A 14,517-nucleotide genomic window follows, 5' to 3' on the forward strand; every position below is an offset into this window, starting at 1 on the left:
CAAGAATTTAAGGAACCAGTCCAGCTTTTGTTTTATTTCTACCATAGGACTCCACAGAACTTTAATGTGCTAATATACATTATACTGTCCCCAAGGCATTTTCATTTTACATTATACCATTCTGCCTGTTAAAAATGACACTCTCATGAGAAACAATTAAGATTAGAATTTAAACAATGAGGTAAAGAGTATTTAGCGACTGTCCTCTTTTTATATATCCAATATTGTATCAAATATCATGGTAGATGCAAAAACAAAGACATGATCTTCTGTCCTCAAAAAATAATCTAAACTAGAGATTAAATGATCATGCATGGAATTAGTTATACGTAATCAGAAAAGACAAGACAGTGGATAAGCAATGAAAAAATTATGTAGGTAGGGAAAGAATCCAGTTTATATTATATAATGAAACCTTCAATTCATTTGGATCACTTAATTGCAGATCCTTAGGGGTTGGGGTGGGGAGAATCAAGCAAATGATGATAAAAATAAACTGTGTTACAAAAAAACTATCTAATTTCAGCTTATTTAAAAATATTAATCCATTTTCTGATCTAGAATACTGGAATGTTTGTAGATTCTTCCCTGCACATACCTAGCCCAAAGTTTATCATCTTTTAGGTAATTCATTACAATAAAATTAAACATTCAGGAACTCTGGTGGCACAGTGGTTAAAGCACCAAAAGGTGGGCAGTTAGAATCCACCATCTACTACTTAGGAGAAAGATGAGGCAATCTGCTTCTGTAAAGATTTACAGCCGTGGAAACCCTATGGGGCAGTTCTTCTCAGTCCTGCAGAGTCACTATGAGTTGAGATTAACTCAATGGTAGTGGGTTTGTTTTGTTATTTTTTGGGTAGCTTTATTTCAGTCGTTAAAAAGAAATGCCTTTTAGAAGCTATTTTAATTAAGGCTGAATACATACAAAAGAATAGAAAGCAAACATAATACATGGAAAAAATATTCCAGTAAAATAAAAATGATCTTTTAAAAAAGTATGAAATTTTAAAAAATCAAATATGGTTAATGGTTTATACTTACCATTTTTATTTGCTGGTGAAAAAAAGTTAAATACAGGAGAAAATATGGTCCCCAACAGTGTAGTCCGTGGAGGACTGCCAGAGGAAGGATTATCTTCTAATTTTCCATTTTGTTTTACATGTTGATTTGTCATTTCATAACCACCAGCTTCTAAGAAAGAACCGGATAAAAAGAGTTATGATCTAGAAAACACTGACTTTCAGAAATGTGTTCCAAATCATTCATTTAAAAATAACTTTTTCCCCCTAAAAATCTTTATGTAAATTAATTAATGCTCAGGAGACCTTAAAGAAATCCTAAGATAAATCACTTGTAAAGCAAATGATCTTTATAACAAATTTCTTCATACTTTATAAATGCTAAAATTTACTGAGTACCCTGCCCCAAGAAGACGTGTATCTAGAATTACATAGACATAATGAATTTCTGTAAGGCTCTGAATCAACACAATATAATAGAAAATGAAAATTCTTTGTAATTTCATTTGTTGCAGAGCAAACAAGTTAACAGTATCTGAAGAACAAATGAAAGATTCTGTTTTTGTTTATTTACATTTTGGGTGCTTCCTACTTTGTAAACCTCCCTTCTCTCATGTATATCTAATGAATAACAATGAAATAAATAGGGGCAACACAGCTCTACTGAGGCAGACAGCAGTGTCACAGGTCACTTACAGATATTGAAGTAGTGGTATCAGAGTAGTTAAGAAATTTTAAGTTTCAAGTAAATAAATTTTTTTTTGTAGATTTTCAGAAAATATAAAATTTAAAAAATGTTTTGCTTAATCATTCTTTGACCCTCCAAAATTTTATTTGGTTTCTATCATATTTCTTTTCTTCTCTGTTCTTTTTTAACTTCTTTTTCTCAATTCCCTCAGCTCAATTTTCTTTTTCTATAGTCACTTCTAACAAAAAGATACATCACTGCATTTGCAGTGGGGATAGGTGTTTGTGGGGGAATTATTAATGCTGTTGTTTAAGACATTACTGGTTAAAAGGCAGCACTCCATGCTCTTATGTTTTGTTCTTTATAGTTTTCTCTGCTTATCCGTCTTATGTTTTTCCCCTTCTTTTTGACTTTGAAGAGTTTCCCAGCTGTACAGTAATGACTCCGAATGGGGTTTATCAACAACAGCACTACTGATATTTGGGCAGGAGAATTCTTTGTTATGAGGGGAGGGGTATCCTGTGTACTATAATCCCTGGCCTCTACCTGCTAGATGCCAGTAGCAAACCCCTCCCATCAGGTGCAACTACCAAAAACATCTCCAACCAAACCAAACCAAACTCACTGCGATCGAGTTGGATCCGACTCATAGCAACCCCTCTTTGGGTTTCCAAGGCGGTAGGTATCACTACAGAAATAGACTGCCCAACCTTCCTTCTGAGGAGTGGCTGGTGGGCTTGAACCACCAGCCTTCCGGTTAGCACTCAAACACCTTAGGGACTCCATCACCAGAGCTTCCCAAACATTTCCAGACATTGACTAATGTCCCATGGGGTATAAAATCACCCCCAAGTGAAACTACTGACCTCTGAGTTCTTAAATTCCATGATCCAAAAACAAACTCTTAGTACATATTTCAATTAAGTCATAATCATTGTTTTAAGAAATGAATGTAGATTAAAAAAAAAAGTTGCTTCATATAAATTTCATGCTAAATAGACTATAGCTAGTTGTTCTACCCTTATATAAATTCATCAAAGTAGATTTAAAAAAAAAGAAAAAACAGTATCTAAATATTAACAAACCTCCATTTACTTGACTTTTCCGTCTTACTCGAGATATCTGTTTGTTAGGTTTTTCTCCTGTTCTTGGTGTTGATGTGATCAAATTATTATCTATATCACGTTCAATTCTACTCCGTTTCGAGGGATTTTCTCTCTCTTCCTTAAGATATAAGAGGTAAAAACATTCACTGAGCAGTCATTCTGCCTGAGAGGTTACATTTAAAAAATGATAAAATATGGTGTATTTCACCTGTTATGCTATCAGAGCTCCTTTTCCATATACAGGAGAAATAAATGCAATAAATATCCAAGAGTATTAGAAAACACAGGAAAATTTGACAGTGTTTTGAGAGTACTTACTAATGCACTTTACAATACACAAATATAAGTACAGCATCCCCACAATTCATATATTTTCCCCAGAATCCATTAAATTTCCATGCTACCGAGTCATACAATATTCTATGAATTTTAAGCAATTTCCTTTATTCTTAGAATTGCCCTAAAGAACAGAGATCTCTTCCTTGTGCATTCAGGGCAGAAGGGAGAACCCCACTGGAAATTGCTGGCATACTATGTATTATCAAACTGACACAAAAAGAATAGGGCCTGTCACTGCCACGCCCCACTGCCAACCTCAATACTTTAAATGCCTAAATTAACATCAAGAAATCTACCCCTTAGCAAAGCTTTCTATTTACTGTCTTCTATGGGGCAAGTCCACATGACCAATATATACTATTCTTGCAGTATTGCTGACTAAAATAGTATTCTTCAAGCAATAGCCTGAATTATTTTTCTCCATTTGTAAATCTATTTTTCTCTTGTTGGAAAGATTTTTCTAACATGAATGATTTTCTTATTTACTGTGTAATTCCTTGATATTTTAATTTATATAAAAAAAACCAAAACAAATTCTTATTCAACAGAAGCAATTTCTCTGCATTCTATGCTTTTATTCAACAGCATTTGAAGTACCTCCCGTGTACCTCTCTCTGTCTTCCTCTTCCTCAGTGCCTATTACTAGGCATTTTGTGAAGGTTTAATATTGCTATATTGTCTCTGAAACAATCCTTGGTATTATAAATGGCCAAAATGACCCTTTCCTATTTGGACCAAAACAAAAAGATACATATTTCAAATGCCACTCAATATAGAATTTTATTTTTACTCAGTAGTTTTTCTAATTGTAGGTAATTCCAACAAAACAATATGTCATTCTATCACAAAATAATGCTTTAGTGATTTAACTTTTTAATGCTTGCCATCCCTTGCATTTTTCAATGATGAACAGGAAGCCTGTAATTTCTTTTAAAAAATACATGTGTAAAAAAGCTTTTGCCTTTACACAGCAACCATACACAATTTTTCACTTTCCCGATGAAATACAAAATTCAACTCCCATTATTCAGAATCCCCTTAATTAGCTTAGGAAAAGGTCACATATAAACCAACAAATTATGTTATACTGATATTCCCCTATTCATCAATGGTGTATATATAATCTTTCTGATGTTATGGAAGCACCACATGTTGCACCAGAGCAGACTATATGGAAGTCAGTTAGTAAGACATTCAAAGCCATTAGTGAGAAGCAAATCAAAACAATGAGATACCATCTTGCCCCAGCACTAGTAGCAAAGTTCAACAAGGAAAATAACAAAATGCTGACAAGCATGTGGAGAGATTAGGACTCTCTCATACACTGCTGGTGGGACTGTAAAACGATATAACCACCGTGGAAAACAGCAGGTGATTCCTTAAAAAGATGAAATTAGAAATACCATTTGATCCAGCAATCCTATTACTAGGTATATATTCTAAAGAAGTGTGAGCCAGGACAAGAACAGATATATGCACAGCCATGTTCATCTCAGCACTAATTACAATAGCAAAAAGATGGAAACAACCTAGGTGCCCATCAACAGAAGAATGGATAACCAAACTATGGTACATACACACAATGGAACACTATGTAACAGTAAAGAATAATGTAGAATCTACAAAACATTGCATAATGTGGGTGAATGTGGAGGACATTATGCTGAGTGAAATAAGTCAATCACTGAAGGACTAATATAGTATAAGTTCATTACTATAAAAAGTCAAGGAAAGTTTTATGTATGGAAGGAAACTTTTTGTGTTGGTTACCAGGGGTAGGAAGGGAAGGGAGAGAACAGTGCTAGATAGGTAGAGACAAGTACTGATTTGGGTGGAGGGAAGGGCAATGTACCAAATGCAAGTGATCAGTACAGTGGCACTGAGGAAGAGAAAGACACAGAGAGGTACAAGGGAGGTACAGACAACAAAGATGAACTCTTCTGCATGTATAGTACTGTGTTGTCAGTGATGGCAAGTATTGATGTATGGGTGGATAGATGGGTGGACAGGCTGAATGATCAAGTATGTCTAGGTAGGGGGTAGTGTACCTAGGACCAAGAATAGGGTTAGCAGACAGTGCTTCTACATGTGTACAGTACAGCTGACATGGGGCAAGGTTGTGGTGGCTTCATGGCCACAGCCAGCAACCTAGAGGGAGCCAAGTAGTTGGACCTATGGTCTCAGGACCACTGTCACAGGGGACATTAAGCTCAACTGGCATAACATACTACACAAAAACATTGTTCTACATCTTACTTTGGTGAGTAGTGACTGGGATGTTAAAAGCTTATAGGTAGCCATCTAGATGCAACAATAGGTCTCTCCTTATCCAGAGCAAAGAATGAAGAAAACCAAAGACACACAGAAAGAATTAGTCCAAGGGACTGGTAGACCATGTGATCCTAAGCTTATATGACCCTGAGACCAGAAGAACTAGATAGTGCCTGGCTACCACTGTCAACCACTCAGAGAGGGATCGGTGTACGAGATCTTGGATAGAGTGAAAGAACTGTGGAACAAAACTCAAAATCAGACCAGGTTTGCTGGTCTGATAGAGCCTGGTGAAACCCCTGAGACTATGGACCCTAGCTACCCTTCAGGTCTGGAATTGAACTCACTCCTGTGGCTTCCAGCCTAACAACAGACAGGCATATGGGGTATACATTTACATCAGGTAGGTATGCTACTTGGAGTGATCAATTGTGGGAGAATAGAAGGGCACTGTTTGCACAGGGAGACACCCTAAGGGGGTGGGAGTGCATGGGAGGGAAGGACACAGGGAAGAGGTAATTATGGTGAGTAAATATGAAGAGAGCTGTTACACTGAGGGTAATTGCAGTCAATGTCATGAGACAAAATGTGTGTGAACTGCTGTATGGAAAATGAATTTTCTCTGTAAACTTTTACCCAAATCACAATAAAAACTTAAAAAATAAATTAAAAGATTAATTACTAATGTTTCACTAAAAAAAATAAGACATTCAAGTACTTTAGCCTATGTCTGTAAAAAAGATAAGAAAGGTATTAGGTTAAAATTCTGCATAATGCATTCAAGTTCTAGATGATGCTCTAATTCTGAAAGACAATTCTTTAACTAACCCTTGTACTGGGCATATTTTTAGACATGGTATGATGTTTAGGAGAAGAAACGAGGATTCGAAAATTAGTGTTCAGGTTGTTTTACTTAATAGTCCTACAGAGTCATCTCTGAAATTTGTGTTTTTCAAACTAATCTCTAAAATATGCTTTTAAGGAGGAAATTCCAAGATCATGGTAGACATGGCATAGTTCTTAAATCTCTCAAATACCAAAGAAAATCTATAGATAGAGCACTAAAAAACCAAAAACCAAACATGTTGCTGTCAAGTTCTGACTCATAGTGACCCCATGTGTTACACAGAACTGCTTCAGTTTTCTTCTATAACACTGTTGAAACTGCCAACCTTTAGGGTTAATAGTTGAGTGCAAATAGTATGTACTACCCAGGCACCTGACAGAGCACAAAAGGGCCAACAAAAACCCAGAGGCAGCATTTACAACAAAATTAGGAGACAAGGCAATTTCCACAAACCTTAAAATGCAAGTGGATGAGAGCAAACTACTAAGAGCCACAACACTTGATTGCCATAACTACCAGTGTAGAAGAAAATAGAAGGAAGCAGTGATGTGTGTGTGACAGGCCTGAAAATGAGAGAACCCAAAAGCAGTTATCAGGTATTAATGAGAAAGCATTGCAGGCCAATTGGAGAACAGCAGATGAAACATGTGCTGCCCAAGAGAATAGCAAAAGTGTCCATGGTGGGAACTAAAATGACCACAGCAGTCTGGCTCTTATGAACTCTTGAAATTGACCAACCACGGCTCCCATCTAGAACAGGGTCCCACACTGAGCAGAAACTAACAGGAGCGAAATAAAAACTGAGTTGCACAGGCACCGTAGAGAAGAAGGAAAGAAAAGTTCCTGGAGTAGGGGTGAAGAGACAGGAAAACTCAAATAGTAAATCACTGTATTTTTGAACACTAAACAAACACAAAACAAATTAGAAAAGCTGTCCCAAACCACCCATCTTTCTAAAAATTCAGGAACGCTAATTTCACATATAAATGAAGTTTCCCTACACAAAATGCAGAGATCAAAACCACACAAAATTGTTACAATAAAAAATGTTAAGTTGCAAAAATAACACCTCTATAGGTAAAGAAAGCGTATTAGAAAGCTCTCATATAGAACAGATCAAAACTATATCCTATTTCAAAATAAACATTAAGAAAATTGCATGATACATATCAAGAGTTAGAAAAACTCAGAAACAAGTGACACTACTACTGAAATTAGAAATAAAAGAAAAAAAAAATCATTTTAGAAATAAAACTAACTTAGAAGGAACACAAGATTGAATAAATACAGCAGATTATACCTTAAGAAAGGAGCTCTGGTGATAGAATGGTTAAGCACTCAGCTGTTAACCTAAAGGCTGGCAGTTCAAACTCATCCAGGAGCTCCATGAGAGAAAGACGTGGCTATCTGCTTCTGTAAAGATTACAGCCAAGAAAACATCATGGGGCAGTTCGAGTCTGTCACATGGGGTTGCTATGAGTTGGAACTGACTTGTGGCACCCAACAACAAACCTTAAGAGAAACAGAAGGTAAAAGTGGAGAAAAACTCAAAAGAAATAAGGAGATAAAAAGAATTCAAGAAAAAGTGACAACTACTGAAGAAAGAAAACAAAGAAGACACAGATAGAAAATAGTACTCCCTAAAGAAAGAAACCAAACCATGGCAAATGAACAAATACTACAAAACGTCTCTCAAATAAAAAGATTTGAAATTACAGATGTTAAAAAGCACAATTTTACCTAAAAATACTGACTCAAAGCAATCATTACCAAGACATAATCTGTAAAATTATTAGAATTTAAGGGGAAAAAAATTCTTTGGAGAATGAAGTAAAAACAAGTCACTTACTAAAAAAAGGATATTTAGATTATCAATAGGTTTTATGCCAGAAAAAAGAGAAAAAGAAAAAAATTAACATACTTAAGATAAACAAGGAAAGAAAATGTGAGTCAAAGATTAAGTACAAGAGGAACTATTATCAACATGCAAGAATTCAGTCTGCTGTTCCTATCATTTTCTCTGTAGAATCTACTAGAAAATGAACTCCATACAACAGAAATGCCTACAGACCATGATATGAGGACTGAGATCAAGTGTTAAATGTATCAAATATATAGAACTAAGACAAACAAGGGTTAAAAGAGAGTATAATATTTAATTACTACAAGCTCAAAAATTGTTGATAAAAAACACTAAAAACTGGTGAGAGAAGAATATGTATTTTTTTTAAATGAAAAAACTGTTGATTATACAGACATTCTGAAACAGAAAAGTTGATAGATTTCATTTCTAGCAGATACAAGAAATACTAAAAGTTCTTATGCTTAAGATGAATAGAATTATAAATGTGGAGTAAGAAAAGATCACAACTAAGGTAAATATGTGAGTATATTTAAAAGACCTTTATTATAAAGTATCTTACACACATATGTAACAATTTCCTTAAAACAGTAATCAGACCAGTTACTGGAGGTAAAAGTTAGCAGTGGAATTTAGCAATGATATATCCAATTCCCAGGGAACTGGCTCACCGGATACATAAGAAAATGCAAAGAAACAAGAAGAAAGCTAAATATACAATCCCTTGGTTACTGTTATCTTTAACAGCTAAAATGAAAGTAAAGGAGAGTATCCTGGTCCAAGCTTGGATCCCTGTCAGTAGGAGCTCTACCTAACAGCCATAGGGCTACTTCCAAAGATAAAAATTATGCTAAAACAACAGATAAAGGAAGGTTAGAGTGATTCACAAGAGGATGGGTAAAAAAACAAAAGGGAAAGAAAAAGGGGAGTATCAAGGGATCCCTCCCAGCAAGGTGGTAATCCTTAAATGGTTATTAAAAAACGAGGGGAATAAAATGGAGAATACTGGTAGAGTAAAAACAAAGGTTTTAATTGGGCACTCTCAAAGGTTGGCTATACTGATGGAAACCCCTGCTGGTCCCCCAGCATCGAAGGGCCCCCAAACAATCTGCTTTTCCCTAGTTTGACGGAATTAAAAACTGCAAAGCAAAAATTACGAGAGAAATCTGATCTCCAGTTGCCTGGGGGCAATGGTCACAGAATCTAATCAAGAAAGGACTAAGGAGAGGGTGTGGGCCCACTGGCCCAACCCCTGGCTGAGATCCAAAACAATACACACATGAATGGGTCAAATAGGGAGTGGAAAAATGTTTTGGGGACCCCGTTGTGCTGTGGTTCCAAACCTGCTGGTGAAGTCCTAATGAGGGCTACAAGTAAACTGGTACATAGTACAATGGCTGACAAGATTAAGGTAGAAGTTTGGGCAAAAACTGGTATGCTTGAGCAGGCTTTACGTGAAGCTGTGTCTCTTTCACCTGAATGTATTACGGGGTGGATATTTTGTCTGACTGGGGAATGTTTCCCCTACCTATTATAAAACACAAGGCATGTAAATTCATTCTTCCACCAGTATTGATCACACATGCTAAATGGGAACCAATAAGACTGCCCAAGCCCAACAGTTGAATCTGTCAATTCCAACTCATTAGGTCAGAGTAGAACTGTGCTCCATAATCTAAGACCAAACAGGTCACTAATTAGAAACATCACAGAATAGAAGGTGAAGTACTGGTGCAGATAAGTATCTGTAGAATGATCCTGTGTAGAATGCAAACCGGGCCTTATGACAAGTAAGCATATGAAAAGATACTCAATATCATATGCCATTAGCGAATTACAAACTAAAACTAGAGTAAGATACCACTACACTATCAAAAACAAAAAACAAAAACAAAACTTGTTGCCGTGGAGTCAATTCTGACTCATACTGACCTTATAGGACAAAGTGGAACTAGCCCATAGAGTATTCAAGGCTGCAACCTTTGCAGAAGCAGACTCCCACATCTTTCTCTCTCAGAGTAACTGGTGGGTGTGACCTGCCAACCTTTTGGTTAACAGCCAAGTATTTAACTATTACACCACGAGGGCTCTTTACACACCTATTAGAAAGGCTAAAATCCAAAACACTAATGACACCAAAGCTGGTGAGAATGTGAAGCAATAAGAACTCTCATTCATCACTGATGGAAATGCAAAATGGTAAAGTTACTTTGTAAGACAACTTGGTAGTTTCTTATAAAGCTAAACACAGGCTTACTATACAATCTAGCAACTGCACTCAGAGGTATTTACCCAAATGAGTTGAAAATGAGAAGTCCCAACAAAAACCTGTAAAGAAATGTCTGTTGTTGTGTTGTTGTTGTGTGCCGTCGAGTCGGCCCCGACTCACAGCGACCCCTCCTTGGGTTTCCGAGGCAGTATCACTACAGAAGTAGGATTGCCCAACCTTCCTTCCGAGGAGTGGCTGGTGGGTTTGAACCGCCAGCCTTCTGCTTAGCAGTCAAGTGCTTTAGCCACTATGCTACCAGAGCTCCTAAAGAAATGTCTACAGCAGTTTTATTCGTAATATGAAGTAATAAAGATGTCCTTCAATAAGTGAATGGATAAATTGTGGTATATCCATATGGAATGTGATTCAGTGATAAAAAGAAATGAGCTATCAAGCCACAAAAAGGCATGAAGGAACCTTAAATGTGTATTGCTAAATGAAAAAGCTAGTCTGAAAAGACCATAGACTCTATGATCCCAACGATAGGATATTCTGGAAAAAGCAAAGTGAAAAGGAGTTCAAGGATGAGGGTGAAGGATGAATAGGTGAAGTATAGGGGATTTTTTTAAAGGATTTTTAGAAACTGTCCTGTATGATACTGTAATGGTAGATATACAATATTATATGCATTTGTCAAAACCTATAAAACTAAATACCACAAAACTCAAGTTGGTCAGAATATAAATCTAGAGTATCTGACTCCTAATTTAATATCCATTCTTCCCTTTCCACCATTCATTTGTCAGGTTTGTCGTACTATGGTGGCTTGTGTGTTGCTGTGAGGCTGGAGGCTATGCCACCAGTATTTCAAATACCAGCAGGGTCACCCATGGTGGATAGGTTTAAGTGCAGCTTTCAGACTTGGAAGAAGGGGCCATCCATTTCTCAAAGAATCGGCCAGTGAAAACCTTATGAATAGCACTGGAAAACTTTATTCTTCCCATTAACAACATTGTTTTCTTTTTAATGAAGTAACACATTTTCATTGTATAAGCTTTAGAATTCAGATCAACTATCTTCTGAATTAGATATTAACCAGAAAAAAGCTTTAAATAAATAAAAGAAAATGAAGGAGATGAACTCAATGGTCTCCAAGCGTCAGAAACAAAGAAGAGTGCAAAACAAGCAAACAAACAAACAAGGGCATTTGGAAGCAATCAGCCCTAGGAAATAATGGCCCTCGAGACCAGAAGAACTAGATGGTGCCTGGCTACCAATGCCAACCACTCAGGAGAGGATCAAATCTGGAGATCCTGGATAGAGTGGGAAGAAAAACATGGAACAAAATCCAAAAATTCAGTAATGACCAGAATTACTTGGTTGGATGGAGTCTGGTGAGACCCCCAATACTATAGCTTTGGGATATATTCTGGACGTGGAATAAAACTCACTCCCAGGGGCTGGCTCTCAGCCCAATAGTTAACAACATGAACATGTAGACCACTCAACCCAGGGTGATGCACCCACATAGAAATATATCCTATTTATACACCACTATGGAAATACATCCCTTAGGGCAACAGACCATGGGGCACCAGAGGGCAACATTCACACAGAGGAAATACAGGACAAACAGGAGTGCATAACTATGAGGGGCACTGGGGGAGAGTTACTGGGCAGGGAGGGGGGAAGACTGGGTTAGGGTTGGGCATGGTAAATGGGGACTGAAACTAAATGTGCACGTAACGTTGAATGTAAAACAAACTCTTAAATAAATGAAGTAAAAGGAACTCAACTAAAAAGAGGAAGAAAAATTTTATCCTGCTTCCCATAATACTACGCTGAAAAATAAAACACTAAGTGGGTAAGTTTAAATGGAATAAAGAAACGTTTTTGAATAGCCATTAAATATTTGGCAAGTAATACTTCTAAAAGTAAAATAACACTCTTCATGTGTTTGGAGAAAATAATCATTTCAATGATGTAAGTACAAGGTAAAACCATTACCTTAGGTGTGCTTCCTTTAATGAATTTTTTAATCGAAGACAACAAGCCGGTTTCATTCTTCGGTGGTTTTTCTCCTCCTGAAGGCAGGCTATCCTCAACCTCTGAGTATTTCCTCTTTGCTCTGGCAGCACGTTGCGTGTGGATTTGATTTGATTGTTGAGAAGCTTTCCGTGTTCTCAGTCTCATCTTTTATGGGTGCCACATGTAAAACTGTAAAAGAAAAATAACAAGGATTATTAAAATTAAACTTAGCACACTCATATTACAGGAGCCTGGGTGGTACAAGCAGTTTCCAATTGGCTAACCTAAAGGTTGGTTGTTTGAACCCATCCAGCAGCTCCAAAGACGAAAGGCCTGGCAAACTGCTCCCAGACAAGAAAATCCTTAGGAGCTAATTTGACAGCAGCCAACAACAAACACTACTCATATTTCAGAGAAGGTAAAAAAAGATACACGATCTGAAAAAATGTCTAGTTTATATAATGAAAATACCTTGTTTTTTAAAAAACAGGTCTCTAGGGGACTAAAATGAGAAATTAACATTTTATGTGGCAGGCATTGAGCTTTGTACTTTACACATATATTATCCAACTAACCTTCCTAACAGCCTCCAAAATGCTGTATTCTGTGATCTTAAAGCAGGGGAAGGAGAGTGCAAACGCTTTCTACAATACTATGCTGCCTCCATCCACGTTAACACTATTATTCATTTAATCATTCATTCATTCATTCATTCAACAAACATTTATTGAACACTTATCACATTCTAAGCAATGGGCTAGATAAACACTGAAAATGCAATATAGTAAATAAGATAGGGAAGATTTTTGCCATTCTGAATCTTACAATGTAGCAGGAGATACCCTCAGTCAAAGAATGACTTCCACGTGCCAGAGTCTAATATTCAAATTACACTGGAAGTGTAACAAGAGTGGTTGGATCATTCTGTGGGATTCCAACCTCATAATACATAATGATACTTTACAATTGAATTTACATCAGAAAGAAAGAGGCTATCTACTTAAACCCTCTCATTTTATAGATGAGAAAATTAACAGGTAGCAAAACTGTCCAAACATTTAGAAATCCTTAAGGACATACCCTGAATTAGAATCTGTGAAACAGAATAAAGACTACTAAACAAAGAAATAAAAGATGTGAATTCTAATCTTGTATCTGTCATAGCTAAGTTATGTTACTTAGTTATTTTTTTACCAGTATAAAGAAAAGATTTACCTTAACTTGAGGCTTAAAATAAATAAGGTATCAGAAAAGGCTATAAGGTGCAAAAGATAATAAAGATATTCATGACAATGAATGGATTCGCAGACAAGTCTAATGCCATTTAAGTATAATAAACACTAATAGGTGTAGAAACTCTTGGCAAAGCTTAGGACTTTGACTGCCAATTAGGAAGTCTCAGAAGTTGTGTTTTTACTAACTCAACGTAAGAGTCATAGGAAAAAAAAAAAAGTTAGAGACTATATGTATATAGGGCCCACTTCAACAAAAAAGAATCCATCAGAAGAGTTCCAAAACATCTTCCTAAATACCCACCTTTTTTCTATAATAAAATGGTACTCAGTTTTATGCTGCTATCCTTCCCAAAATAAATACTGTCTTTTCCCCATCAGTGCAATAAATTTCTTTCACATAGCCTTTCTAGCCATGGTCTTTTGACTTCTACAAAATGATTGGGTGGAACTATCCAAATTAGGTGCTTGCAGCCCACCAAAGGGACTAGACAGCCAGCTAATAATGCAAATAAAGTGCATGAAACTTCTGTGGGGATGTGAACATGCAAATAAGTTCTATGGAACCCTAACAAAGGGATTGGTCAGTTTTGCTATCCCACTAGGCTTAAAAGAAAGCCAATCCCAAAGCAGGGAGGGTACCTTACTACCACCAAGAAAGAAGAGCTATGAGAGGAATATATCCTTTGGACCTAGGGTCCCTGTGCTGAGACACTCCTAGACCCAGGAGACAGAGTATAACCACAGAGATGGCATAAGACAGCACGAAGTGGTGGGAGAGAAATGGCAGCAGCAGAACCAAGAGACTGGTGCAAGAAAGAACGGTGGGCTTCCAAGCCCATGGAGCTAGGCAGCTATAGTGGGTATGTTGACTCATAAAGCAAAAAGAGGTGAGCACCTTTGGCCTGGAGGCT

The 14,517-nt window shown here is 36.8% G+C and overlaps 1 protein-coding gene across 1 annotated transcript in view; it reads right to left on the bottom strand.

Moving 5' to 3' along the window:
• Positions 1–12,536, bottom strand: part of CTDSPL2 (CTD small phosphatase like 2) — a 41,932-nt gene extending 29,396 nt beyond the window's left edge. Inside the window, exons 1-3 of the mRNA XM_007935240.2 lie at positions 12,351–12,536; positions 2,796–2,934; positions 1,045–1,194 (exon numbers count right to left, since the gene is read on the bottom strand). Of these exons, the coding sequence (XP_007933431.1) occupies positions 1,045–1,194; positions 2,796–2,934; positions 12,351–12,536 (475 nt within the window). The remainder of the gene's footprint in view (positions 1–1,044; positions 1,195–2,795; positions 2,935–12,350) is intronic.
• Positions 12,537–14,517: the final 1,981 nt, after the last annotated feature.

This window comes from Orycteropus afer, unplaced genomic scaffold (genome assembly GCF_000298275.1).
Source record: "Orycteropus afer afer isolate SDZICR_OR568_19922 unplaced genomic scaffold, OryAfe1.0 scaffold00026, whole genome shotgun sequence".
Taxonomy (NCBI): domain Eukaryota; kingdom Metazoa; phylum Chordata; class Mammalia; order Tubulidentata; family Orycteropodidae; genus Orycteropus; species Orycteropus afer.